Source organism: Prionailurus viverrinus, chromosome C1 (assembly GCF_022837055.1).
Source record: "Prionailurus viverrinus isolate Anna chromosome C1, UM_Priviv_1.0, whole genome shotgun sequence".
In the NCBI taxonomy this organism is placed as follows: Eukaryota; Metazoa; Chordata; class Mammalia; order Carnivora; family Felidae; genus Prionailurus; species Prionailurus viverrinus.
Genome location: NC_062568.1, coordinates 203,417,003 through 203,444,203, shown reverse-complemented (window position 1 = coordinate 203,444,203; position 27,201 = coordinate 203,417,003). Strand labels below are relative to the sequence as shown.

General features: G+C 54.4%; 1 protein-coding gene across 9 annotated transcripts in view; it reads left to right on the top strand.

Annotated features, from left to right (window-relative positions):
* FHAD1 (forkhead associated phosphopeptide binding domain 1) overlaps positions 1-27,201 on the top strand; it is a 123,343-nt gene that overhangs the window by 81,544 nt on the left and 14,598 nt on the right. For 7 of the 9 annotated variants that reach the window (XR_007155058.1, XM_047872729.1, XM_047872735.1 and 4 more), the window contains 11 exons: positions 2,920-3,027; positions 6,310-6,417; positions 11,913-12,086; positions 13,678-13,894; positions 15,248-15,332; positions 15,863-15,969; positions 17,887-18,046; positions 19,593-19,725; positions 23,057-23,183; positions 23,839-23,963; positions 27,088-27,177. Coding sequence is in view for 8 of the 9 variants with exons in the window: in XM_047872729.1 (XP_047728685.1) it covers positions 2,920-3,027; positions 6,310-6,417; positions 11,913-12,086; positions 13,678-13,894; positions 15,248-15,332; positions 15,863-15,969; positions 17,887-18,046; positions 19,593-19,725; positions 23,057-23,183; positions 23,839-23,963; positions 27,088-27,177 (1,434 nt within the window). In the remaining variant the exon portion in view is untranslated. The remainder of the gene's footprint in view (positions 1-2,919; positions 3,028-6,309; positions 6,418-11,912; positions 12,087-13,677; positions 13,895-15,247; positions 15,333-15,862; positions 15,970-17,886; positions 18,047-19,592; positions 19,726-23,056; positions 23,184-23,838; positions 23,964-27,087; positions 27,178-27,201) is intronic. The other 2 variants (XM_047872734.1, XM_047872732.1) reach the window with 1 other exon arrangement.

Sequence of the window (27,201 nt, the reverse complement as noted above, 5' to 3'; positions counted from 1 at the left end):
TTGAACTCATAAAATATACTTAAAAATCCCGATTTCCAGGCACCCGGGTGGCTCAGTGGGTTATGCGTCGAACTCTTGATCTCAGCTCAGGGCATGATCTCGTGGTTCATGAGATCGAGCCCCGCCTCAGGCTCTGCGCTGACAGTGCAGAGCCTGCTTGGGATTCTCTCTCTCCCTCCCTCTGCGCCCCACTCCCACTCGTGTGCGTGCCCTTTCTCTCCCTCAAAAATAAACAGTTTTAAAAATCCAGATTTCCTTCCTCTCCTGAAAAGTCAGCCGACCTGGCCCCATTTCCACTTGGTGGAACTGGACGGGAGCTCAGCCAAGTAGCAGTGATTTCCCACAGCCCTCACCACACCCTGTTGCGGTAAACGCAGCCCACTTTAGTGCCGGTACCTGTCTGGCCTCGGTAGATGTCTGAGTTTGCAACCCATGGGCTGTTTTCTTCCCAAACCGGACCCAGTTCTCTGGCCGTGGTGGCCCAGGCCAGGACTCTGCTCCCTCCTTGAAGACGTCATACCTGTACTGACGTTCCCACGCCAGCTTTGGGGCAAGCACCGTTACATTGTCGACACAGGTTTATCTTGGGGTCACCCTTGGACCGCGAGGTCTCTTTCACGCACTGCTCTCGTCAACTCTTCAGTCGTGAAGCAGCACAGAGGCCTTGCAGCCAGACGAGACACAGGTTCGAATCCTGGCTGGACGACTTACTGGCCACAGAGGTCTCAGTACCTCCCTTCTTTTAAACGGTGGCCGTGAGGCATTGGCGGTCACGTGCAGCGAAGTGTTGGACCCAGAATTGCTGCTCAGTAAATGTCGCCGTGATCACCACTTGTGTATCTTGTCCAGGCACTTCTTCCCCATCAAGCCCCTCCCCACCCTCACTCCTCAGAGGAAAGTCCTCGCCCACCCGCCGCGGGAGGCATAAGGTCAATCTGATCTGTTCCAAGGAGGGAAGATGTTTATGTCCCAGGTCTCCTGCACAGCCGTGCTCTGCTGCCCCAGGTAAACAGTGTCACTGAGGCCTGGCCCTGAGTTATCTCTCCGGGGACGGTGACAAGGAGCAGAAACTCCTGAGGGTTCACTGGGGCCAAATGCCACCAAGAGGTCAACGGCTCAGCTCAAGAGCCTGGAGAAGGCCCTTGAATTTAGAGATTTTGAGGTCATAGGGGACTTCAGGAGAGATATTTAAGGAAGCGCGATGAGGTCAGCCTCACAGCGGGGAGGAGCCTCACCCCAGGCCCAGGCAAACGTCGGCCCACCTCTCCTGACAGAACCTCTCGGCAGTTTCTCTCTTTCTTTTTGGTTTTTTTTTTCTCTGGGGTTTCTTGACGCAGATTCTGAGATAAAAGTCCCAGACACAGACTTCAACCAGCCTCAAACTGGTATTTGATTTTTCTTTTTATTAGACCTGCTGCCACATTTCCAGATGAATCTTTAAGGACAACAGAATGCTAGTTCATGATGGGGGTTTTGAGGTTACCGCTAGAGGTTAACTCCCATTACCTGCCCAGGAACTTGGGGGCAAAGCGGCTGAGGGGGACAGAGCCCGTGTGTGTGAGTCACGCAAGGGACAGTCTTCTTCTCCTTCAAAGGAGCTGCCGAGAGGAAGGTCGGTCCTGAGTGTAGTTGTGAGATCAGAGGCCGTGGAACCGACTCAAAGTCCCTGGGAAGTGGCCTCGAGTCTCTTTCACAAATTACAGGAAAATGTCTTACCGGAATCCCACCTCACATGTTCAAAATCCACGATGTTACTGCTTTTCTGCTTCATTTAGGTGCTATGGGAACAGCTGAGCGTTGGGATTTCTTAAATGGCTTTTCACTGCGAAATATATAGTATTTCAGCCATGTTACGGCTTAAAACGCCGCGCAGGCTGACCTGGGACCCTGACCACTGGTTATATAACGGAAACCAGGTTCCGAGTTCCAGACGTCTTGCAGCCAAGCTGATGCTTATGACTCAACCCCGTTGAAAGTTGAGGTGCCATTTCTGCCAGTGACTGGAAACAGGGGCCTCGCCACTAATCCGTATCTTTGTGATTTGCATGAGGCCGTTTAACTGAATAGCTTATCAGCAAATAACTTCCTAAATAAAATTCCGCGAGCACGAGCGCCTAACCACACTCTCTTCCCTCCGTCCTCTTAGAGCGTCACTTGTGAGGTTCACCCCCGCCTGCCCCTTCCAGAAATTGGTCTGTTGTGGCTCATGAATGTGGGACACTGCCCTCATCCTGAGGCCTGATTCTCTTTAAGAGATTTATATTTCAGTGATAGGAAATCCACTATTAATGAGCTTCTCCTTATCAGAGAGACTGCCTGGCACAGGGAGGAAAGCTCAGACTCCAAAATAAGACGGGGGCGCCTGGGTGGCTCCGTTAGTTACGTGTCTGACCTCTTGGTTTCGGCTCAGGTCATGATCTCCCGGTTTCGTGGGTTCAAGCCCCACGTCAGGCTCTGCCTGGAGCCTGCTTGGGATTCTCCGTCTCTTCTCTCTCTGCCCCTCCCCACTTGCGCTGTCTCTGTCTCCCTCAAAATAAAGAAGCTTAAAAAAAAAATTTTTTTTTTAATTAAAAAAAAAGACCTGTTCACTTGCCCCTCACCGAGGGCCTCTGTGCACGCGCAGGGCCCTTTTCCTCTGCACAGGGCTCAACCCCTGACCTCACCACCCACAGACTGCATGACCCCTGGGCCTTCACCGTCTGTTCCTCGGTTTTCTCATCTATAAAATGGGACCACCGACTCCTCCACCCGGGAGAGGGTTCGCTGGATGTGAAGTGCCAGCCACGGGCCCTGGCACGTGATGCCAACCCAGAGTTTTAGCTACTATCACCATTAGCATAATGAGCAGTGTCCACGCCCCCCACCCCGCCCCGACCCCAAACGTGCAGGCGACCAAAAAGGCTGGTCATTGATTTTCAGGTTTTGGAGAGCAGCGTGGCCTACGAGAAAAGGAAAGCAAGGGAAGCGATAGAGGCAGAAAAGAGAAAAGTTCAAGATCTGGAGAACCACTTGACCCAACAGAAGGAGGTACGAGAAGCAGAGAGAGGAGTGGGGCCGTCCAAACCCCTGCGGAAGGAGCCCCGAAGCCAGGCGCGAGGCCGCGATTCCGCGCCCGGACGTAGGGTCTGGCAGGAAAGTGGGCAAGGCACTGGGCAGCACGCGGCCGAAGTCACACGCAACTTAACTAGCCGTGTGACCCGGGGCAGGTCACTTAGCCTCCTGTGCCTCAGTTGTCTCCTCTGTAAAATGAGAGTCGTAACAGTCCCTGCCTCTCAGGGCCAAGCGGATTGATGTATACAGAGTACCTAGAACCGTGCCTTGCGTGTAGACGTTCGGCTCCCCAGGGAAGAGAGACGTGCTCCGGGAGAGAACCTTTGGTCTGGAGTCTGGGTCAGTTCCTCCGCCAGCACCTTCCTCCTCCTCATTCAGAGGTGTTCGTGACACGGCCCAGCATGGCTCCTGGCTCTGGTGTCCCGGCTTCATAGACCTTTTGTGGAGACCCAGGCAGTGCGGAGTAAGACGGCGTGGACACGGTCACGTGGCAGTCACACAAATAAGTACCAGGGTCTGGGATGGATGAGAAGAAGCGTACCCGCAGGGAGAGAGTGACGGTGATTCGGGCAGGCCCGAGTGCCGTGCCCGGAGGGAGCCGGAGGCATCCGCCAGCCGGGGCCTGGGCCCAGCAGCCACGCCTGCCTGGAGCCACCACTGAAGGCCGGCCCACGGCTGAGTGGGGGGGTGTCACTCAGGTTAGCCCAGACACCCACACCGTCCTCCGCCCCCCCCCCCCCCCGAGAAATCAACGAAGGGCTCTCAGGAGCTGGAGGCCAGGGAGAGGCGACCTGTAGTGACAGCTCCATGAGCTGGGCTCCGGGACACGGGGGGCACGGGCACTGGACACGTGCCGGCTCCCCTGGAAGTTCCAGAAACAGGGCTAATGACTCCATGGATTGCTTAATCCTGTCGCGTTCATCTGTCCACAAATATTTCCCGAGCGCCCAGCACGTGCCAGGCCCCGTGGGGCGTTGGGGACACGGCTGAGCACGAGACGGACCAGGGCCGTGCCCTCCCAGAGCCTCCACACTAGGCCGGAGGGAGAGACACCACATAAGTGCAGAGTAACCGCAGAGCCCCAAGCCTGGGGGAAGATCAAACAAGCGGGCTAGAGGTGACCGCAGGCGGGGGGGCTCTCTGAGGGGTGACATGTGAGTGAGAGCTGGAGGGGTGACGGAGCACGAAGGGACCATCCGGGGGGAGAAAGTGCCACTGGCTACAGTGGCCCAACTGCAGAGGACGGGGACGTGGCTTCGCCAGGGGGACGGGGGCAGCGCCGTGATGAAGGGAGCAAAGCTGGGACGAGACGGAAGCCCAATGAGGGGTCGGGGAAGGGAGCCCCACGGGGGAAAGCAGCAGCGCTTGGGAGGCTACAAGTGTCGATTCTGGCCCATGTCCCCAGCCCTGCCCTACCAGGCTGTGTGACCCTGGGCAAGCACCTTGCCCTCTCTGTGCAGCCATCTGTAACGTGGCTGTAGAGCCAGAACCACCGTAGAGATTTGTTGTGCGGAGTCGTTGTGTTCGTTATGAGCCGCCTACCCGGGTGAGGTCAGAGTCCAGGTGGGGTGGGGAGGGTGGTTTGTCCCACGTGGGTGGTGGGGGGAGGGACAGTCGAGCAGAGACCTCAGCAGCAGGACCCCGTCGGCCCAGGCAGGAAGTGAGGTCAAACTGTTGTCAGCTGCTGTATACATGTGGGCCGGGGGTGGGGTCTCGAAGCTCGGGGGCCCTGCGGTGGCGGGGCGGTGGCCTCTGTGCCAGACTAGCCGCGAGCATACAAGCAGGTCTGTGCCTCTGGGTGGGCTGGGGTTTTAATCAGGAGGATGCGGAAGGCAGGCTCCGGAAGCCGGGTGGCGGGACGGGCAGGTCGGGACCCAGGTGCCCAAGCGTGCGCCCCCGCTCCCCGGTGGCATGATGTCTGCGCGCTGCCCGTCCTCTTCCTCCGCTGCAGTCCCCGTGTGCTCACGGGTCAAATGTGGGTGACCGGGCAGATGCCATCTGGGGGGTTGCGGATGAGATAGCGCACGGTGGCCGGCACTCACGTTGCCGGCCTTTCGAGAGGAGTCGGCATCGTCGTCATTATCTTCAACGGTGACGAGCCGGGCAGCGCGTAATCCCACGGGGCGTGCGGAAGGGGGCTGGCAGCCTCTTACGACTGGCGGGGCGGGGGCCGGACCGTCTTAAGCAGACTTGGCAGTGGGAAAATGCCAAGCTCGTGCCGGGAGGTGAGTCAGAGCCCAGGTGGGGTGGGAGGCCCGGGCAGGGCAGGGCAGGGCAGGGCAGGGCGGAGGGAGGCCACGGACACCTCAGGGCCGTCGGGAAGACGGTCTTCTCCAGGGCCACGCATCCCCGGAGCCTCGTCCCAGCCCCAGCAGTCGTCTTCCCTGTTCCGATTTCCGATCCATTTTCTTTTTGCCAAATAACGTACATTCGCTCAACAAAATGTGGAAGATACAGACCAGCGGGAAGAGGGAAATGTAAATTGCCATAATCTCAATCCCCCAAAATAACCGCTATTTACATTCCAGTATGTATCGCTTCAGGGCTTTGTGCATATATGCATAAATTCAAAATATTTTTTGGTGAACTTTGTGTTTGTACGGGAGCACAACGGCAAGAATCCCAAGCAGCAAAGAAGAGTTTTCCAACCCCCCTGCACCGCATACCTCCTGGGCTGGTATAGGCGAGGCTGGGCCTCAGTCCCCTCCCCGTCACCGGACCTGGGGGCTATATGTTCTCTGTTCCAAACGGTCCTGCACATCCATTTGTGGACCCAAGCCTTTGAAGGCCAGAGACCGAAGCCACAGGCATCAGGCCTGCTGGGACAGGAGGCACCCCTCCCCTCCCCCAACTCAGGCTCTCCTGCCCCATCTCCCGAGAAGCCAGGTACTTCCCAACAAGGGCCCACACTGATGCCAACACGGGCCGGTGCAGTTGGTGGCCCAGCTCCAAATGCCTGGACCCGACCACTCACCAGCGCGTCACTTCCTGAACACAGCCCAGAAATCCTGAGTGATGAACAACCCTCTCCGTTATGCGGTGACTGACCAGACACGACCTCCAGGTTCTCGCCGTGGCAGGCGTGCCAAGACTCGCATCCCTCTCTGCGATGGGCCGCGAGCATCCTGTTCCTTGAGCCCTCGCTCCCAAACCCTGACTCACTGATCTCCGTGATTAGCAATCCTGGCTTCCCTCAAGGTTCCGTTGTCCCTCCTTTCTCGAGTACGCTCCCTCAAACCGGTTGTCTCTGACTTCCAGATTTCAGAGAGCAGCATTGCCTACGAGAAACACAAAGCAAAAGAGGCCATAGAGAAGGAAAAGAAAAAGGTGCAAGATCTGGAGAACCGAATAACCAAGCAGAAGGAGGTAAGAGTCTCGGAGAGGAGCAGACACAGAGGAGCCCAGCACGGTTAAGAGCAGGGATCTGGACGCAGGAAGGCTGGGTTCAGATCTTACCTCCGCCACTTGCTGGCTGTGCAGCCTGAGGCAAGTTTCTTACCATCTCTGTGCCTGTGTTTCCCCACCTAGGAAATCCAGGTGATGCCAATAGATCGGCCTCATTGACTTGTGAGGCTTGATCGCTAACAAGCACACCCGCACATAAAAAAGCACGCAGCACTCAGTGGATGTTCTGTGTGTTAGCTGCTTTTATTATTTTTTATTGTTACTATTATTATGAGTCCGCATCTAGGAAGTGGAGGGGCAGAACTAAACCCAGGACTATCTGACTCCAGAACCCTGCATTGTCCCCTCCTCTCCCTCCTATCCTGTGCGTGGGCTCAGCTGCCTGGGGCCAAAGAGGGGATGTCAGGAGATGGGTGCCTAAATTGCCAACCACCTCGACAGCGATGTCTCCACCGGAACTTGTCATCATGATTATCACGACCTTCCCAGTCAAACTGCATTCACGATTATCCCTGGGAGCAGCAGACACAGTGGGAGCACAGGCTTTTGCACAGGACCCCATCTTAGGCACCTCCTAGCTATAGGACATAACTCATTCCTCCTGGGTCCCAACAGTACAAGGGACACACACACACACACACACACACACACACACACACGAGTTAATATCGCAGAATTCAAGGCAAGGGATTCAACACACAACCTCACCGTAGGGGGTTAAATTTAAATGCAGGTAAATACCATTTCAAAGGATTTTGAAGACCGGATGGGACTAAAAATGCCTTGGAGTCCATTCACATCACTCTTCTGATCATTTTCTTCGAAGAAAGTTTCCCCAACATTAGCATGCATAGGATCACTTGGGGTGGTTTTCAATGCCCATTCCCTGGGCCTCACCCCCGGTAAGAGAGAGATTTGCAATCTCTGTCTATAGGGTGGACTCCCCAATCCCAAGGGGACTGGACGAGCCGCCCAAGTGATGTGCTGTGCTTGGAACAACACTACTCCAGAGCAGTGAGTGTCAGTAAACCACATCCGGATTAGCATCCGTCCCGGGCACTGCTTTTTTTTTTTTTAAGTTTACTTGTTTATTTTGAGAGAGAGAGAGAGGGAGCGAGCATGAGCGGGGGAGGGGCAGAGAGAGGGAGGTGGAAGAGAGAGAATCCCCAGCAGGCTCCACACCGTGGGCACAAGGCCCAATGTGAGGCTCAGTCCCACGAAGCGAGACGTCATGACCTCAGCCAAAATCAAGCGTCGGATGCTTAACCAACTGAGCCACCCGGGTGCCCTGAGAAATTAACATTTTTCAAGTAGATTCGTCAGGACATCAAATGGATCAGGAAGGAGGTGGATGCTAAAAACAAAAAAAAAATGTGGATCAGTGAAATTGATGAACCGTCACAGGATTTACTGTAGCAGTTACAGTGGAAGGGAAGACGCAGGTGGCTGTACAGCTGTCTAGATGACAATGGTCCGAATCAAAACCACAGTGAGATACCACCTCACACCTGTCGGAAGGGCTAACATTAACAACTCCGGCAACAACAGATGTTGGTGAGGACGTGGAGAGAGAGGATCTCTTTTGCCTTGTTGGTGGCAATGCAAGCTGGTGCGGCTACTCTGGAAAACAGCATGGAGGTTCCTCAAAAAACTAAAAATAGAACTACCCTACGACCCAGCAATGGCACTACTAGGCATTTATCCACGGGATACAGGTGTGCTGTTTCAAAGGGACACATGCACCCCCATGTTTATAGCAGCACTATCAACAATGGCCAAAGTATGGAAAGAGCCCAGATGTCCATTGACAGATGAATGGATAAAGATGTGGTATATATACACAATGGAGTATTACTTGGCAATCAAAAAGAATGAAATCTTGCCATTTGCAGCTACGTGGATGGAACTGGAGGGTATTGTGCTAAGGGAAATTAGTCAGAAAAAGACAAATATCATATGGCTTCACTCACACGAGGACTTTAAGAGACAAAACAGATGAACATAAGGGAAGGGAACAAAAATAATATAAAAACAGGGAGGGGGACAGAACATAAGAGACTCTTTTTTAAAAAAATTTTTTTTGAACGTTTATTTATTTTTGAGACAGAGAGAGACAGAGCATGAACGGGGGAGGGTTAGAGAGAGAGGGAGACACAGAATCAGAAGCAGCCTCCAGGCTCTGAGCTGTCAGCACAGAGCCTGATGCGGGGCTCGAACCCACGGACCGCGAGATCATGACCTGAGCCGAAGTCAGATGCTTAACCGACTGAGCCACCCAGGTGCCCATAAGAGACTCTTAAATATGGAGAAGAAACAGAGGGTTGCTGGAGGGGGTGTGGGAAGGGGGATGGGCTAACTGGGTAAGGGGCACTAAGGAATCTACTCCTGAAATCATTGTTGCACTATAGGCTCACTAACTTGGATATAAATTTAAAATAAAATAAAATGAAACGAAACGAAACAAAACAAAATAAAATAAAATAAATATTTCAAAGCACAGCCAAAAAAAAAGAAAGAAAATGGGCCGATTGTTCACGGATATTGGGCCATTCTTGGTACTCGACCCCGAGAGGATCTCTCCCAAGGATCATCACATAGCGTATCCAACAACATCCTCAACAACCTTAGAACGACAGTGACATCAGAGGGTTGAGGTCTCGCGACAGCCCGCAAGTTACCCTGGTGGCATCACACCAGACACGGAGAATCGGAACCCCCCTCCCCAGGAACTCGCCATTTACCAGGAAAGACCAGGGAAGTACAAGGTCAAAGAACCACCCAGACACAGAGTTGTTTATTCCCGTGCTGTTACACTCGTCTACACAAAAGAACAAGGGAACGATGGAGGTTCGCCGAAGCGGGCATAAGAGAAAGAGGAGAGAAGGGAGAAGAAACGTCAATCCAGACCCGTGCGGACGGTGGACTTTGTTCCTGTCCTCGAGGAAGCGGCCGAGCTGCCGGCAAGGAGCAGAGACGCCGGGCACTGTCCTCTGCCCTGGGGCGGCTTCATGGCCCATCAAAGAACCCGTTGGCTTGCTGTGGATTCACCGGGACAGCCGGGGGGTCTTGTCGTGAGCTGTAGGTGACAGGCTGCTCTGTGGGGCATGCCTGCCAGTGTCCTCAGCGAGCACCTTCTTCGGCCAGGTCTGCACCTTGTCCGCCCTGGGATTTCTCAACAGTGACAGCGATGGTAAGGCCCCCAGACAGAATCGGCTGGAGTTCAGTGGCGACACGAAGGGACTGGAGCAACTCCCCGGCGAGGCTCCCACGAGTCACACGGTGAAAACAGGGCTTTTCCTGTTGTTTTTAAATCCGTTTCCTTTCCCAGTGATAAAAGGAGCAACTATTGGCTCTAAAAATTTTGAAGAAAATTTAAAACTACCCACGAGTCCACTGAGCGCACTTACCATGAGTGACATTTTGATAGGATTCCTTCCAGACCTTCCGCGTGCTGATCATTATTATAGACCTCGACACCCAGCAGTTCGTTACAAAGTGACTTACCCTGTTAACACTGTGTACGCTGATCTGAATGCTTTTTTTTTTTTTTTAACTTAATACATTACAAAAATGTCTCTAGGTCATGGAACATTCTTCCAATACCTGCCTTGGACGGATAACCTGGGTTTGCACTCTGTTGGATGGACCCCAGTTTATTTACCTCCCCCGCCTCCCCCACCCAGCGGTTGGGCACTGGGGCTGTTTGCGTTTTCACCGGAGTAAAAACAGCGCTTGGCTGAACATCCCTGCGCATCGGTCCTTGTGCAGGTGTGAGGCGACGTCCTTAGGACAGATTCCCGAAAATGGAATCACTGGGTCACGGCGGGTAAACGTTTTCAGCCTTTTGGTGTACGTTCCCAGTGACCTTCCAAGAAGGTCATGCCAGTGCGCACTGCCACCCACAGAGTCTGACAATGCCCGGCGCCACACCTCAAGGATGTATTTTAGGTTGGGTTAAACAACGCTCGTGAAAAGGCTGCACGCGCACGGTGTGATTGCAACTATGCCTGTGACGTTCTGGAAAAGGCAGAAGTATGGAGACAGCGAAAGGACCAGGGGTCGGCGGAGGGGAGGGGTGAATGGGTGCAGCACAGAGGACTTTTAGGGCAGGTAAACTACCGCGTGTGATTACCTAATGGTGGATTCGTGTCCTCATACGTTTGGTCAGACGCGCGGAGGGTTAGGCAGGGAGTGAACCGTAGAGTAGACTATGGGCTTTGGGTGACCGTGAGGTGTCAATGCCAGTTCATCAGTTAGAACAAAGGTACCAGCTGGTGCGGGGTGTGGAGGATGGGGGCGGGGCCTCCGGCGGGGGATGAGAGCACACGTAAGAGGGCTCTGCGTTTTCCTCTTGATTTTGCTGTGAACCTAAAACTCTTTTTTTTTTAAATATAATTTATTGTCAAATTGCCTAACATGCGGTGTGTACCGTGTGCTCTTGGTTTTGGGGGTAGATTCCCGTGGTTCATCGCTTACATACAACACCCAGTGCCCACCCCAGCAAGTGCCCTCTTCAATGCCCATCACCCATATTCCCCTCTTTATTTTTTTTTTAATTTTTAATGTTTGTTTATTTTTGAGAGAGAGGGAGACAGGGTGTGAGCGGCAGGGGCAGAGAGAGAGGGGGAGACACAGAATCCGAAGCAGGCTCCGGGCTCCGGGCTGTCAGCACAGAGCCCGACGCGGGGCTCGAACTCACGGACTATGAGATTATGACTTGAGCTGGTCAGACACTTAACCGACTGAGCCACCCAGGTGCCCCAGATTTTCCCCTCTTTCAAAATAAAGTCGAGTAGGAGCGCCTGGGTGGCTCAGTCAGTTGAGTGTCCAGCTCTTGATTTCAGCTCAAGTCTTGATCTCACGGTTCGTGGGTTCGAGCCCCACGTCGGGCTCTGCGCTGACAGCACGGAGCCTGCTCGGGACTCTCTCTCTCTCTCTCTCTCTCTCTCTCAAAATAAGTAAATAAACTTACAAAAAATAAAGTCAAGTAAATGAACAAAGTTTGTGAAGCCCCCACCACAGGACCTGTCACAAAGCTCACATTCCACGAGGTTGAGGAGGCACTCAGGGAGGAGACTGGAATTGGACAGTCCGGGGCTAGAAGAGTGGGTTCCAGGAAGAGGAACGAGGCGATTAGAGTCCACCTCGCCGGAGCCCAGAGCAAAGAGGGGAGGGCCTCCCTCCAAAGCCAGGGAGGGGGGTGCTGGAGGCAGACCCTGTGGCAAAGGGCTGAAGGAGCTCGGCCCTTTTATCCCGGAAAATAAATTTAGACAGAGACATGACATCCCTCCTCAAATATTTAAAGGGCCGCCTCGTAAAATAGAAGTAAAACTTACTCAGTGCCCTCCAGGTGGCAGAAGAAAAACACCTCCTCTCTGGAAGCCAGGGGAGGGGGGCGGCTAGGGTAAACGCTTATTCCTGAATTTCTGTTAATTTGCTGTTTGCCGTTCGTCCAGGAAATAGACTTGAAAGTGCAAAAAGAAGATGTCTTAAATAACAAGTTAAATGACGCGCTGGCCACGATAGAAGAGATTCAGAAAACCAAGATGGCTGAGAGCCTGAAAGCCGAGAGCCTCAGCATGAAATTAAACGAGACGTTAGCCGAACTGGAAACGGCCAGGACAAAAATGGTGAGCTGGTGCCTTCCAGGGACGGGAGACTCTTTCCCTCCGTGAAAGATCACGATAGCGGGAGAACGCACGATCTAGACCGGGGCCTCTCAGCCTGGGCACTGCTGCTGTTCCAGGTCGGATAACCCCTTCCTGTGTGCGGCTGTCCTGTTCATCACGGGCTGCTTAACATCGCCCCTGGTCTCTACCTGCTCGATGTCAGTGGCATCCTTCCCCCGGTTGTGGCAACCCAAAATGTCTTCAGACTTTGCCCAATGTCCTTTGGGGGTTGGGGGGGGCAAAATCACCCTCTGTTGAGAAGCAGTGGTCTAGTCTGAAAGGTAAACAGAGGCTACGATGGCCTCTCTCCAGGCGTTGTAAGATGTAACGCAGGGTCCTTACAGCATCTGGCTGAAGGACTGAGCAGCCCCAGAACTTAGTGATCAATGACTATTCCACAGACTTGAAGATGATGTTTTAAAATTTTAGCTCGGCATTCAAGGCCCTCCATCCTCGGGGCTCAATATTTCACTCATTTGTCATTCGTACACGCAACCAACAGGTCTGTGGGCAAGGAGGTAATAGAGGCTTCATCGGGCAGAAGCGCCCCAAAAGTGAATTTGAGAGGGACTAGAGTAGGAGAGGCCAGCTCAGGCCGGGGCACACAGTGGCCATTACAGAGTCTAGGCCCATAAGGACCTGCGCACAGGAGCAGGCCAGAAGGAGTTCCGACAAGAGAAACGGCAGGACTCGATAACTGATGGACGGGACATGAGCACCAAGGAGAGGAGGGTGCTGATCGAGACAGCCTGGGCTGTCAGGGCACCCAGGGCAACGATGGCATATGGGTGACATGTTGATGGGAACATGGAGGTCGCACGGTGGCTCTTGTGGGGCAGGGTCTCTGCTGCAGAGAAGATGAAGAATTCAGACTTAGGCGCAGGTGGGGTCTCAACGTTCGACAGTGCCCCAGACTTTTGGCGGTCCAGTAGATGTGGGGGGGAAAGCAAGAGAGCCAAGAAACGTGTGGTCGGAGAAGCAGGAGGGGGCGAGGAATGAGGCACTGAACACGGAGGGGCAGGGCGGCCACGGGAAGGGGTCCGATTCCCCACTTGGTGATGATTGGTAGCTTTTGCTTTTACGAACTACGAATGCCTTGGCCTTTTTTTACAACATTGCCCGTTCGTTAATTTCAACCAACACGTACCGAGCAGGGATCCAGGCTGTGGGTCCGTTGGTAACTAAGGCGAGTTTCTGCTCCCCCGGACCTTCCATTCTCGCGGGAACGGGAAAGAAACGAGATCGTGCAGATCACGGAAGGTGAAAGAGGATGACGGGCTAGAGAGCTGTCTCGGGCTTCTCCTTTAGACAGGCAGTCAGGAAGGGCCTCTCCGAGGAGGCGCCATCGGAGCTGAGACCTGACGCGCGCCAGAAGGAGTCAGCCATGCGAGGAGCTGGGGGAGGAGGGTACCATGCAGAACGGACAGCCCAGGCAAAGGCCCCGAGGTGGGTCTGAGTCCCGTGCCTGTGGGTGCCAAGGGGGCATCTCGCTCTCGTCGTCAGTGGCGTCACGCCCGGCTCCCAGGAGCACACGGACCCCCTGTTCCCCCAGATCGTGATGGAGGAGCGGCTGCAGCACACAGTAAAGGCCCTCCGGGACGAACAGGAAGCACAGAAACACGGATTTGAAACCGAAGTGGTGGAATACAAGGAGCAAATCAGACAGCACTCCCAGACGATCGTGAGCCTGGAAGAAAGGCTGCAAACAGTGACCGCGCGCCACAGAAAGATAGAAGGAGAGATTGCAACTCTGAAGGACAATGACCCAGGTCGGTCCAAAGAAATGCCAAGCAGGCGTTAGCGTTCGGGACAGGGCCTGGTCACCCTGCGGGTCCCCATAGGCTGATGGGTAGGAGAAGGCTGCCCCTCGCTCATTTACGGTCTGCAGATGCTCTTTGCTTCCCGTTACACGGCAAGGTTGGGGCCCTCGAGGCCCACGTCAGACAGAAGTCACGGCAATACGAAGGGACGTCCTTTGTGCCGAGCCAGTGAGCCGGTGGGGATGCACAGGCTGCCGAGGGTGTCAGAGCAGCATGACAGAGGGTGTCCTTTCCGCATGAAAACATCCCGCGCGGGGGCCTTTCAAAGGCTTCTCTCTGCCCTCAGCAATTTGCGACTTTGTCTAATGGACTTTCGTCGCCAGCCAGTGTTGGTCTCTTAAAAAATAAACCCAAAAGGGGCTGACAAAAGAACTCAGAGCTGTGAGCACTTACTCACCCCAAATGACCCAGGCAACACAATACATTGCAAAGACGCTGAGCTCTCGGGGGGAGAGTTCTGGAACTGGAGGCCTCGGACCAGGGTTTCTCGACCCCGGCTCCAGTGACATTTGGAACTGGCTAGGCCTTTGTCGCGGGGGCCGTCCCGCGCACTGTGGGCGTTGAGCAGTGTCCCTGGCCTCCACCCCCTGCATGTCAGCAGCACCCCCCACCCCAGTGGGACTACCAGAACCATCTCTGGACGTTGCCAAGTGTCCCCGGCAGGGGGAGGGGGGGCGGGGACACGCTCGCCCCTGATTGAGAACCATGGTCTTGGTTGTCAACCGAATTCCCGCCCTGACAGGTGACCCAGGGTGAACAGGGCACTGTGACAAGGGCATGAAGCAGGACTCAGTTTCCCAATCCAGTTCCAGGTCAGAGGGAGGACGGTTAAGCTGGGACCCCAAGAATGACTACTTCCTTGTGACCCCACGTTTAGCGCAGTCCCCGCCATAAAGCAGACATTCCATGAGCCCCTGGTGATTGAAAGTGAGGGGGCGAGCGTGTGACTGAGGGTGAGGAGTAAGTGGGAGGCGAGGACGGGACAAGACCTGTCTGGGAGGAGAGGAGGGATAAGGAGGAGGCGCGGCCCGGGGCTTCGGGCTCTGGCTGTCACCGGCTTACCCGAGTGGCCACCGGCAGGTCCTGTCACTCCTGTGCCCATTTTCCCATCTGAAAATGAGTAGCCGGGAAGATTTCGTGCGCTCGCTCATACGTGGCCGGTGGGTGGGAGCCAGCCGGCGCCACAGAACCCACGTGGGGCTTTTTAGGCAGAGAGGGCGGCGGGGTGGGGAGGGCTGCTAAGCTGGAAAAGACGCAGGTGTTCGAGGACAGCGATGACCCTCGCGTGTCCCCCTGATTCAGCCCAGGAGGAGGTGATGCAGCGAGAGCCCCCGGCGGTGCCTCCGACGGAGACCAGTGTCAAAGACGAAGTGGGTGACACCTTGATGTGAGTACCTGAGGGGTGTGTGCACACGAGGCCGGAGACCCCTGCTTCTGGCCGTGTCCTCAGAGCCTGAGAAGAGGAGCAGAGTCCGGGGCCGTCCTGCTGTTACCTGAATTTCTCAGTTCCTTTCGCAAGTCAGGACGGTGGCATGGAAAGATCTGGGTGGATCTGTGCCCGGATCCCAAAATACAACCCCTTCCAGTTGTGGGGCCCTGGGCCCCCAGTCATGTCACCTTACTGTACCTTAGCTTCCTCGTCTGTGAAAGAAGGAGACACTTGTCATATCTCAGCCTCAGCCCAAATCCAGAGGGGATCCTCTGTTCTCTCGCCATGCGTGTGTTTGCATCGCATTCAGTGTTTGTTCTGAGGATTTTTAAAGAACGCGCTTATCCCTTCTGCTGGGACTGGTGTCCCGTGGACGCCACTGATGGAGGGTCACTTTGCGTTTCTACTCGGCCCCGTCCGGGGCCAGGCCCTGGGGGTGCCACTGAGCCTGGGGTGAGCTGACGTGGCCCGTTCCTTGTGAATTTCAGAGGGGATCTACTGGCCGCTCAGAAGGAAATCCTGTCTCAGCAGGAGGTCATCATGAGGTTACGGAAGAACCTCACGGAAGCCCACAACCGAATGTCAGACTTGAGAGGTTTGTATGATGGCCTGTGTGTCTCTTGACTTCCTGACCCGCTTCGAGAAAGAACAGGCTTAAGAGCTGGAAAGGTTGGGGGCGCCTGGGTGGCTCAGTCGGTTGAGCATCCAGCTCCTGATGTCAGCTCAGGTCATGATCTCACGGTTCATGAGTTCGAGCCCCGCGTCGGGCTCTGTGCTGACAGCTCGGAGCCTGGAGCCCGCTTCGGATTCTGTGTCTCCCTCCTTTCTGCCCCTCCCATGCTCGCTCACTCTCTCCCTCTCTCTTTCTCTCTCTCTCAAAAATAAACTAAACATTTAAACCGCATTTTTAAATCCCAGTGACCTGCTTTCCTGGGCGGTCACAGCGTTTGTACCTCAGTCAGCAAGACACGTGCCTTATCAGGGGCCACTTGCCTCATCTTCTCCGCCTTGAGATGCAGCTTCTTTGGGGGAGGGGGAAATCTCCTTTCACCTAAGAGGATTTGTCTCTGGAGGCAAAGGCTGGGAGGGAGGGAGTCGTGGGCCCGCACAAACCCTAGCCCTCCCCAGCTCTGGGACCCAGAGCGGGGTAATCTCTCCACACCTCCCCTGCCTCTGATGCAAAATCACCTACATCACACCTGCTTCCTGGAGTTGGCCGGACGGCAGGGGCCCCTTACACTGGGGAGGGACCAAAGAGCGCGAGCAAGTCTGGCTGAACATTCCGACTTTGCTCTTCTCGCCCCACCCCCCACCCCCGTTCTTTTATTTCGGCCTCTCCCGGCTTCGGCTGCTCCTAGCCCTTCTCCTCCTCCCCAGCTCCAGCCTCCGTGAGGCCGAAAGGCACAGGCAGGCTGTCAGGAGATAAAACCAGGTTTAGGGAAGTCGACAGAGGGCGAGGAACACTCCTCTTGTCCCCACCTCAAGCCCCGTGCACCCCAAAACCTTCAGTGGCATTTGCTCCCTGCGGCTGTAACGGTTAATGCTCCCAAGGCGTTTACGGCTGACTTTTTCAAAGCGTGATTTTCGTTCATGCTGAGGTCTGAGAACGTGTAGTAGAGAGGCCGCCGAGTCCAGCTCTAGAATCAGGAGACATTGGACCCGGTTCTGGGTCTGCTATTTGCTAGTCCCATGAGTTTAGGCAAGTCACTTTACCTCTCTGAGCCTCAGTTTGTGCATCTGTGAAGTGGGGGTGTTCCTGGTAACTAACCTGTCGGGTTACCATGAAAATCTGAGGCCATGCGAGTGTCTCAGTTTGGATTTTCCCAGAGGCTGACCCTGAGGCCAGAATGCCAGAATTCCAGAATTCCGAGGCAGGTGGTGTATTTGAGAGGCGATCCCAGGGGGAGGCAGTGGTGGAGGTGCCAGAGAAGCGGGACAGGGACGGGAATAACAGCTGTGCTGTCAGTCAAGGGCCGAGAGGGCAGCTGGGGTTGGACCCTGCAGGGGAAGGACGCCGGGGAGCAGGGTACAAATCAGCCGCCAGGCTGCCCGCCTGAGGGGGAGGAAGCCAGTCTCACCGGCCTCGGCTGGAGGCTGAGGCTTTCCTACCTGGCAGACACAGGAGAGCAGACTCCGGAGTCCTTAGCACGAACGCCCTTAGGCAAACAGGTGCAGAGGCAGGCAGCTGGAAGCCGGCCTGGGACCTCAAAATGCCAGAAGCACAGAGGCGGGGCCCCTGACAGCTTCTGGAACCTGGGGCTGTACTTTGCTGTAGTTTGCTAAGGTGCAAGCAGACCCTGGCCATTCCTAACGCCCCCGCCCACCACACACACACACACACACACACACACACACACACACACGCGCGCGCGCGCGCACACACACACACGTCCGGGAGAATTCCTGGAGGGTAGGCCCGCCTTGTGGTTCTTGTAGGCCTGGAAGAGCTGCTGTGGCCCTGGCGGAGACCTGAGGCAGGAGACCCCCTCCCCAGCTTTCCTGTTTCTCCCAGGGGAGCTTAATGAAAAGCAGAAGATGGAACTGGAGCGGAACGTGGCCCTGGTCCAGCAACAAAGCAACGAACTAAAAGCGCTCAAGGAAAAGATGGCGCAGCTGACTGGCCTGGTGGAAAAGAAGGACAGGGAGCTGGAGGTCCTCAAGGAGGCACTCAGGTGTGTGGGAAGGTCCTCATGGGGTGGGGAGCCCAGACACACCCAAGTGCCCAGGGAGCCTCTCACAGAGAGGGTACACAGTAAATCCTGGAGAGATGGATGGATGGATGGATGGATGGATGGATGGATGGATGAGTGGATGGGTAGTTGGTTGGGTGGGTGGATGGATGGATGGATGGGTGGATGGGTAGGTGGATGGGTGGGTGGGTGGATGGATGAAGGATTGGATGGATGGATGGATGGATGGATGGATGGATGGATGGGTAGGTAGATGGATAGATGGATGGACAGGCGGATGGATGGATGGGTGGGTGGGTGGATGGATGGGTGGATGGATGGATGGATGGGTAGGTGGATGGGTAGTTGGGTGGGTGGGTGGGTGGATGGATGGATGAAGGATGGATGGATGGGTGGGTAGTTGGGTGGGTGGGTGGATGGATGGGTGATATGTATTTCATGCTTCACAACCTTATCACGTAAAGGAAGGTTTTGCTTAGTTCTATGCTCATCAAACATCCCTGCCCCATATTCCAGTGATAGGTCTCTGCTTAAATGCCACTTCCTCCAGGAAGCCCTCTGTCACTCACCCCCACCAAACATAGCCAAGGGCTCCTCCTCTCCCTGGGGTCCCTCATCCCCTGAACTCCATCCAGCCTAGCACTTCTCACATAGCAATGCTACTATTGACTGTTTAATTGTCCGCCTTCCCCACGAGGTCCCCGATACAGATCGTGCCTGCTGTTGACTCCCCAGCATTCTCACGGTGCCCGGCACATAGGGAACTTAATGAATATCGATTGAACAAATGTATAAACTGGGGTACCAGAGGTTAGCTTAAAATAAATGTGAAATTTCATTGTCGTCCCATGGGTTAGTCCATGTGAGTTGGCATTTTCATCCGTAAAAATACGTGTGAGTTTGCATTTTCATCCGTAACGTATCCTTATTTTGACCTGAGAGTAATGTTTTCTCCAAGAAAGGTTGAGTAAAATCCACATCTCGTGAAAAACCCTGTAGCTCTATATGCCTCATGGCTCCTAGCCAAGGCAGGTTCACCCGGTGGCTGAAAGAACAGGTTCCAGACCCAGGCTGCCCGGCTTCAAAGCCAGCCTCCTTCACTTACAAGTTTCATGATCGTCGGCAAATTGCTGTGTGTCTGTTTCCTTGTCTGTAAAATGGGACAAGGAGAGTCTCCGGCTCATGGGACTCTACGTGAAACAGAAGGGTTAACACACAAAAGTGTTCGAAACGGCAGACAGGGAGTACATGTCCCCAGTGAATGCCACAGCAGGTGTCCCACGGACCTAGTATGGGAAACAAGGGTGGACAGGTGCCTACTGTCCTGACCACGACTTTTGAAGTCCCCTGAAACTAAATTCTCTAGAAACCTGCTGGCAGGAGACTTGAAGGCCTGGGGGTTTCGGTTACCTGTAAACACAGAGTTCCTTTTCCCGTTCTGCCAGTGGCTACAAAGGTCACTCGTGGCTTCCGGAACCTCATGCTGCCAGCCGTCCTGCTGTCCAGTGACTCATCTTCTCTGCCCTAGGGCCTCTCAAGAGAAACACCGAGTCCAGCTGCACAAGGAAAAGGAACAGAAGCCCAAGAACATGACCCAGATGTGTGACATCTCAGTGCAGATGGAACCCGTCCACACTGACATTTTCTCGAGCAGTCAGGAGGTGAGTGCCGTCCGGTCGCGGGCGGCCAGCGGGACGTGCTACACGGGAGCCTAGTGGTGGCTGTCTTCGCTTCTGATAATATTTTCATTCCGAGTTCCAAATGTAGGCACTTGCTTCTGTGAAACGTTCAAAGTGAAAAGCGGCCGTCCGGCCCTCCAACCCCCCCCCCCAACCCCCCAGTCACTGGAGGTCACCGCTGCCAGTCGCATGCTATTTGTCACGTTGTGTCCTCAGCCCTTTGCCTCACAGAGACTGCCCTACCCTCCAGACAGGCGTGGTCGTGTGGTGCTCGAAGGCCAGGCTCACATCCAGGCTGCCCGGGTTTCATCCCTGAGTGGGACTCCTTCACTCGGAAATGCTGACCCCAGGGAGGTTACATGTGCCGTCCCCCTTGTCTGGGAAGCAGGAGTTAGGACAGCCACCACCCCACGGGGTCATAAAGAAACAAATTTGATTTATGCACATAAGCACACACAACCTATACATACATGTCTATATAATCTGGTTGCAGAATGATGGTATTAAGCCATACGTATATATTCATTCTGCAACTTGTTTTTTTCCCCACCTGACACAATATAAAGGCCACCTTCTCTAGTAAGTATTTAAAAACCTGCTTCGTTCTTTTAAACGAGGGCATAGAATTCCACGGTGTCCCTTTTATCCAGCCCTGTCCCCTGTTGGTGGACATTTATACGTTATTTCTACTTCCACACGTTGCTGTAGTTGATGTCCTTGTGGGTATGTATGCAGAACAGATTCCCGGATGTGAAAGTGCTGGGTCCGGAGGGCGTCCTGAACCATGCTGGGTAGGGGCCAAACTGCCCTCCCAGAGAGCCACACCACTGACGCTCCAGGCCTGTCTCTCGGTGACTTCTCTGGGGGTGCCTGCCTGGGAGCCCCGGCTGCACAGCCCCCCGCCGGCCCGGGAGGGCGCGTGTCTTTGAGTGAGAGCAGCCCATGCCACGCGGCCCCCGCAGGTGGCACTCACGTTCTGCCCCCGTGGCGGGAGCCGTGGTGCCTCCCCCAGTCCGTGGAAGGCTGACCGCGGGCTGCAGTGGTTCCTCGAGGCCTCGGGTTTCCTGGAGTCCGGGGGCACCTCCTTTTCCCCTTTGCTTTAGGAAACCAGAGAACAGGGCGCTCCGGCAATGGGCTTTGGATTTTCACTCGGAAACGGGGCCAAATGTGTCAGCTTGCCTCCCTGCTTCCTCAAAGATGCCATCCCCCTGCCAAACAGCAGTGAGCCAGGACCGCACGCAGCTCGAACGAAAGGGCTCGGCGGCCCAGCCAGCTGTCCTTGTCACCGTCGCTGTCCAGCGCACTTTAACAGAAGTTAAAAGCCCTCAAGGCAGCCTCGGTGGGGCGGGGAGCAGGTCTCACTCCCTTCTCCGACCCATTGGAATCCCAGGCTCTTAGTGCTGGACGCAGCCCATATTCGTTCTCTTTTCCGGCACCTACTGAACGTCTGCTGTGTGCCAGGCCCAGCGCTGGGCACAGAGGAAGGCGCCCAGGGTTCCCGTTCGCACCAGACCCCCTCAGGCTCTGCACGAGTTTGCCAGAATGGGTTGCTGACCTGATGCCGAAATTAGTAATTTCTCTTATGTGGGGGGATTCACGGAAGAGGATGGGCGGGGCGGGGGCGGGGAGGCTGCAAGATAAAAGGGAAAAAGTATTTGTTCCTCCTCAGAATGGCTTTCCAAACTCGGGCTACTTCCTGCTTTCTAAGCCAGAGTGGGTCAGAGGGCGAGAGAGTTGTATGAGAAAGAATCTTCATCTTCTCTAAATAAACAAATTCCCAGAAGAGCCATGAGTAAGGGTCACATCGGGCTCAGATATACTCTTCAGACAGAATAAAGGCTGTCACCCAGCCTCGCTGCTGTGGCTGCCCCAACCCCCAGGTCAGTAGCCCCTGCTCTCCTCTCTGCACCCCTGCACGTGTGCACACACATATCACACACACACACACACACACACACACACACACACACACACACGACATTTCAGGTGTTTACTCCTGGGCCGACATACACCCTCAAATACAGCAAGGCTAGTATAGAACCAACCTAGGAAGAGTGGACCAGCCGTGCAGTCTATAAGGAGGCTGAAGACAGTGTCCAGGTCAAGTGAGGTCCTACTAAGTGCAGACGGGTGGAGCACCCCCTTCTTTTTTGCTGGTGAGCCTGGTCCCAGCCAGAAAGCCAGGACAGGCTCCTTCCTACTCCTGTTTCTGACCTTGGTCCGTTCAGTCTCCGTAACTATTGCGCGTCTACTAAGCTGGGGCACGGGGCTGGACTCTGGGAACACCACTGGAGACGGGACTTTGTTCGCACGGAGCCCGTGTGACACACGGGGGCTTCAGGGGGGTCCCGGAACCTCCAGAAACTGTATGCAAATGTTGTGTATATGTGACTTCCTCTGAGAGATGGACCCTCGGATTCTTCCGAATCTGAAAGGTAGATATGACCCTTAAAAGATAGAGAAGACCAAGGGGCGCCTGGGTGGCTCAGTCGCTTGAGTGTCTGACTTCGGCTCAGGTCATGATCTCAACAGTTCGTGAGTTCGAGCCCCGTGTCGGGCTCTGTGCTGACAGCTCAGAGCCCGGAGCCTGATTTGGACTCTGTGTCTCCCCCTCTCTCTTCCCCTCCCCTGCTTATGCTTTCTGTCTTTCTCTTGCTCTCTCTCTCAAAAATGAATAAAAGTTTAAAAAAAATTTTTTTAAAGATAGAGAAGACCTCTCCTTGTCTATGCACTTCATCAGCCCTACTCTAGCTCTGTGCCTGGTGGCTACCATATTGGGTGGTGCGAATATGGAACATTCCCCTCGTCGCAAGAGACCTCTGTTGGACAGTAGAGGCTCCGGAAGTCTCAGGGAAAGGTTTTCCTCTCTCCAGACCAACCATGAGCCTGTCAAACTCCCCCCCATCCTTGTTACCAGTCAAGAAGAAAATATCATGTGTTCTCATCCCAAAAATGCCCCTCCTGCAGCAGAATTTGATGGGATTATTCTGAAACAAGATCCAAAATGACAACAAATAGAAACCCGGGCTTAGCAGAATATTAGAATAAAATATAAAATGTGGGGAGGGAACATGGAGGGGGGTTTTATTTATAGATATGCTAAGTAGGTAAGAAAGTTGAAAATCTTCCTAGATGTGACTTTATATTTGAAATGAAAATTTTAAATCCCTTCTGTGCCAAAGCCCCTTATAGTAGCTTCCAAGGTACTGAGTGACAGGGTCCCTGCTAGCCATGAATTGTACGTGTTTCTTGGGATATAAGGGAGAAATTCTGACCCCTAATAACGCTGCTATCTGAACCATTCTGGCCGCAGGAATCCTTCAGTGATCTAGGGGCCAAGTGCAAAGGGTCCCGACATGAGGAAGTCATTCAGCGTCAGAAAAAAGCCTTGTCTGAACTGCGTGCACGAATTAAGGAGCTGGAGAAGGCGTCCTCAGCAAGTAAGTTCCCTCCCTGCTGGTCTCCCTCTCCCAGCTCACAGTCCTGAGCCCCAGACTCCAGGGATCACTCTGGGTGCCGACAATCGGCCAGGACCACTGTCTCCTATCCCCATCACTTCATAACCGAAAGGACGTAGCGATACAAGGAAAGATGGCAGGCATGGTCTCAGAGTCAAGGGCAAGGCTTGGTATTTAAATAGATAGGATTTCGTGGAAAAGTCACTGCATTGTCCTCCTTTTTCTCATTTCGCCGTGGCCCGGCGGGGACTTGGCCACAGACTAACACTGCAAGGATCGGCCTTGGGGAACCTCCTAGAACACCCTGTTTAGAGGGGATAACATTCTCAAGACACTGCTGGGGGAAGCGCTGAGCTAGGACCCAGAGGCCAGGGTTCAAGTTCCGTCCCTGCTCCTGTAGCTGAAAGTTCACCCTCTGTGCCTTGGCACTGACACCTGCGAGGCCGCAGCCTCCTCCTAGCTGTGTGACCTTGGACAAGCCACCTACCTGTCTAGGCCTGTTTCTCACCTGCCAAGGGAAGGGGCTGGAGATCAGCACCGGCCTACGGTAAGGGTCCCGTAAAGAGCAGCTGTGATCATTACGTGCAATAACTTCTTCCCGACCCTTTCTTTTGACTCTCACTTACTTGTTTTATAGATCCTAAGGACCACCCGAATGAATCATTTCTAGACTTAAAGGCTGTCAGAATGGAAACAAACGTCCAGAAGACATCGGACGCAAAATCTGACGTGCCAGCTTTCTCAAGAATAGAGATCAGAGCGGTAACCAAAGAAAGTTTGTCCCCGCGGTGACTGAGACGTGGAGTGCGTGGGCCTGAGGGCAGACACCAGCCGTGCGCTCTGGCACAGCCGTGAGCGTCAGAGGTTCAGGGCCGGTCCTCCCCGGCGGGCCAACATCTGTGCCGACCCCTCGGTGGCTTTGCCATAGCGGTGACCCCGTGTCTGGACAGAGAGGTTGCTTTCCGTTTGTGGCCAGCGTGGTACACCCTTGCACTGACACTGGGCCAGGGTAATCGCTGGCGGGCCCTCCTTTTCACGTTATGTGTTCTGTTCCGCAGAAAATAGCTCAACAGGCTAATTCTTAACATTACGCCGTGAGTTTGCCTCAAGTGTGCTTTTCGTGGCGAACTGAAGAACACGAACGTGTAAAGGGTAGCAGGAGGGCTGATTAAGAGGCACAGGTTCTAGAATCAGAGGGGCCCGTGTCAGAATCCCAGCCCTGCAAGCCGTGTGGCCTTGGGCGGGCTCAGCCTTTGTGGGACTCCCTTCCCCAGCTGGGAAATGATGAAGATTTAGAGGTGGCGGTGGTAAGTGCTTGGCCCCGCCACCTAGCTCAGAGCGAACACTTAATAAACTGTAGCTGTGAATGACGGTTCGAGGTATTTAAATAGCGTCACTCAAGAAAACCCCCCTTCCTTAAGGGAAATGGTTTTATTTGCTAGTATTTTCAGAAGTGATTCGATTGTTATGGTGAGGGTGCCCTGTACCCTAAATGGGTGTCTGGTGGGTGTCTGACACGTGATGGTGGACAGCTCAGGTCGGTGTCAATCACGGGATCCCCTGGGCTCAGCTTGCTGCCACAGCAGGATCTAAATTTTTTTGTTTTTAACGTTTATCATTTTTGAGAGAGAGACAGAGACAGGGACAGGGACAGAGAGCAAGCAGGGGAGGGGCAGAGAGAGAGAGACACACACACACAGAATCGGAAGCAGGCTCCAGGTCCTGAGCTGCCAGCACAGAGCCCGATGCGGGGCTCGAACTCACAGACGGCGAGATCATGACCTGAGCCGAAGTCGGACGCCCAACCGACTGAGCCACCCAGGTGCCCCGCCACAGCTGGATCTAAACCACGCACAGGCTTTTTCGAAGAAGTAACAGGGTGCCTGGTGGTTTAGTTGGCTGAGCATCTGACTCTTGACCTTGGCTCAGGTCTTGATCTCAGGGTCGTGAATAAAAGCCCCACATTGGGCTCCGTGCTGGGCATGAAGTCTACTTAGAAAGAAAGAAAGGAAAAAAGAAAGAAAGGAAGGAAGGAAGGAGGGAGGGAGGGAGGGAGGGAGGGAGGAAGGAAGGAAAAAGAAAAGACAGAGGAGGGGAGGGGAGGGGAGAAAGAACAAAATCATCCTATCTGTACCAAGATTCCCCTGCGCAATTTTTCTAGACACTCGCTAGGAATGTGAGTCTTCAAAAATGTGTTGGCTTTCTGGATAAACCCCCACTGTCTGAGGTTGGAAGCGGAGGGACAGTCTCCAGAAAAAGGCAGACTCAGCTAAGAATATATCCTAACCTGCTTCCAAGATTTACTTTCGCCTTAGCCCTGACCCTCTCCAACCACCAACACCACAGAGCAGGAACCGCCCCCCCCCACACACGCACCCTCTCAGAAGACCCCAATCCCCCAAGCTTGGCAATAATAAAAATTAAAAGAAGGAGCTGGAGGAAGGCTGGCTGACATCTGTGAAGTGCCTCCTGGGTGCTGGGCACTGAGCTAAACTCTCATTTGTCAATCACCCCTCCCAGCGGCCTTGTGTTGGAGTTACTATCGTGCCCATTTTACAGACAGGAAAAGTCAAGACTTCGGGCGATCAGGTACGTCACCCAAGGTCGCAGCATAATGACTGAGGAGCCAGGCCTGTGTCTGTGGCAGCCCGTCCCTAGCCCTCTGCTAGTCTGCAGACAAGGACAAGGGGACTGCGTGACTGAACCTTGTAGACCAGACTCTGCCTTAGGTGACCCTCCATCGGGGAAGAAGGGAACCGGAAGAGGGGTGCCGGGCACGCTCAGTGACGCTTCACACTCTCTTGCAGCAGGTGTGCCCCGTTGACTGTCATCAAGTCCCCTCTTTTACGCTCCTCGCTATAGACGTGGAGACAAAGAGTCCATGCTTTTCTACCCCGGTCACTTTCTGAGCTTTCCGTGTTTGTAGCTGGACTTCCTTTTAATCTCAGGCGTTTACAGTATCGTGCCAGCAAATGCTGCGGGCCAAGAGATGCTCACGGCGAGCACTTAACCCAGTCTGCTTTGGGGGGAGATTTATGACAGTTGTTTGTGGCCCGTCAGGCTCCCGGATCTGGCCGGTGGCTTTTCCGTGCGGTCCGTAGGGACTTTCAGCAGCCAGCTGGCTGATAGGGTCTTAGGGCACAGCTGCAAACACCCTTCAGTACTGTTTCTAAACAGCGTGGGTCTGAAGTGATGGCCGCCCACCAGGTTCCAGCACTGGGGGAGGGTTTGGCCAAATCGGGCGAGGGTATCGTCTCTGCTGCCTGAAAAGGAGACTCCTTTAATAAAAGGAGTCTCACTGATTCAACAAGCATGCCCGCCAGGTGCCATTCTGTGCCAGGTGCCATGCTGGGCACGAGAAATGGAACAGCGAGCAAAAGCAAGGAAGCTCGTCATCTAGACCGGGGTTTCCCGACCGGAACACGACTGGTATTTTGGGCCGGGTAATTCTTTGTGGCAGAGGCCGTTCTATGTACCGTGGGGTGTTTAGCAGCATCCGTGCCCTCGGCCCCCTGCGTGCCATTGGTACCCCCCATCCCTCGTTGCGACGGCTAAAAACGTGTCCAGGCATTGTCAAAGGTCCTGGGGCACGCAGGAGAGGGTGGACAAAACCCCCTCGGTTGAGAACCACTGGTCCGGAGGGAAGACAGGCAGTAACCAGAGAACAAGGCAAGTGACGTGTCATTCCGAAGAGAGTCACAGTCTGAAGGGTAGCAGCGCAGTCGACAGAGGACTCGGACTGGATGGTCAGGGACCGACATGCAAATCCACTCTCTTAGAGTCACTCTTCGGGAACCACAGGGTGTTACCTCCAGGATGTAGAAGTTCACGATGGAATGCCGAGAGAGAGAGTTTTTACTTCTTTTTTTCTTTTTTTTCCCCCCAGCCTCAGAACGGCCCTGTCAACTCAGCCGTCCCGGACATCAAGTCAGGGAAGATGGATGTGGTTGAGGCTTTAGATCTCAGTGAAAAGTTGGTAGGTGCATCCAGCGTGCCCCCC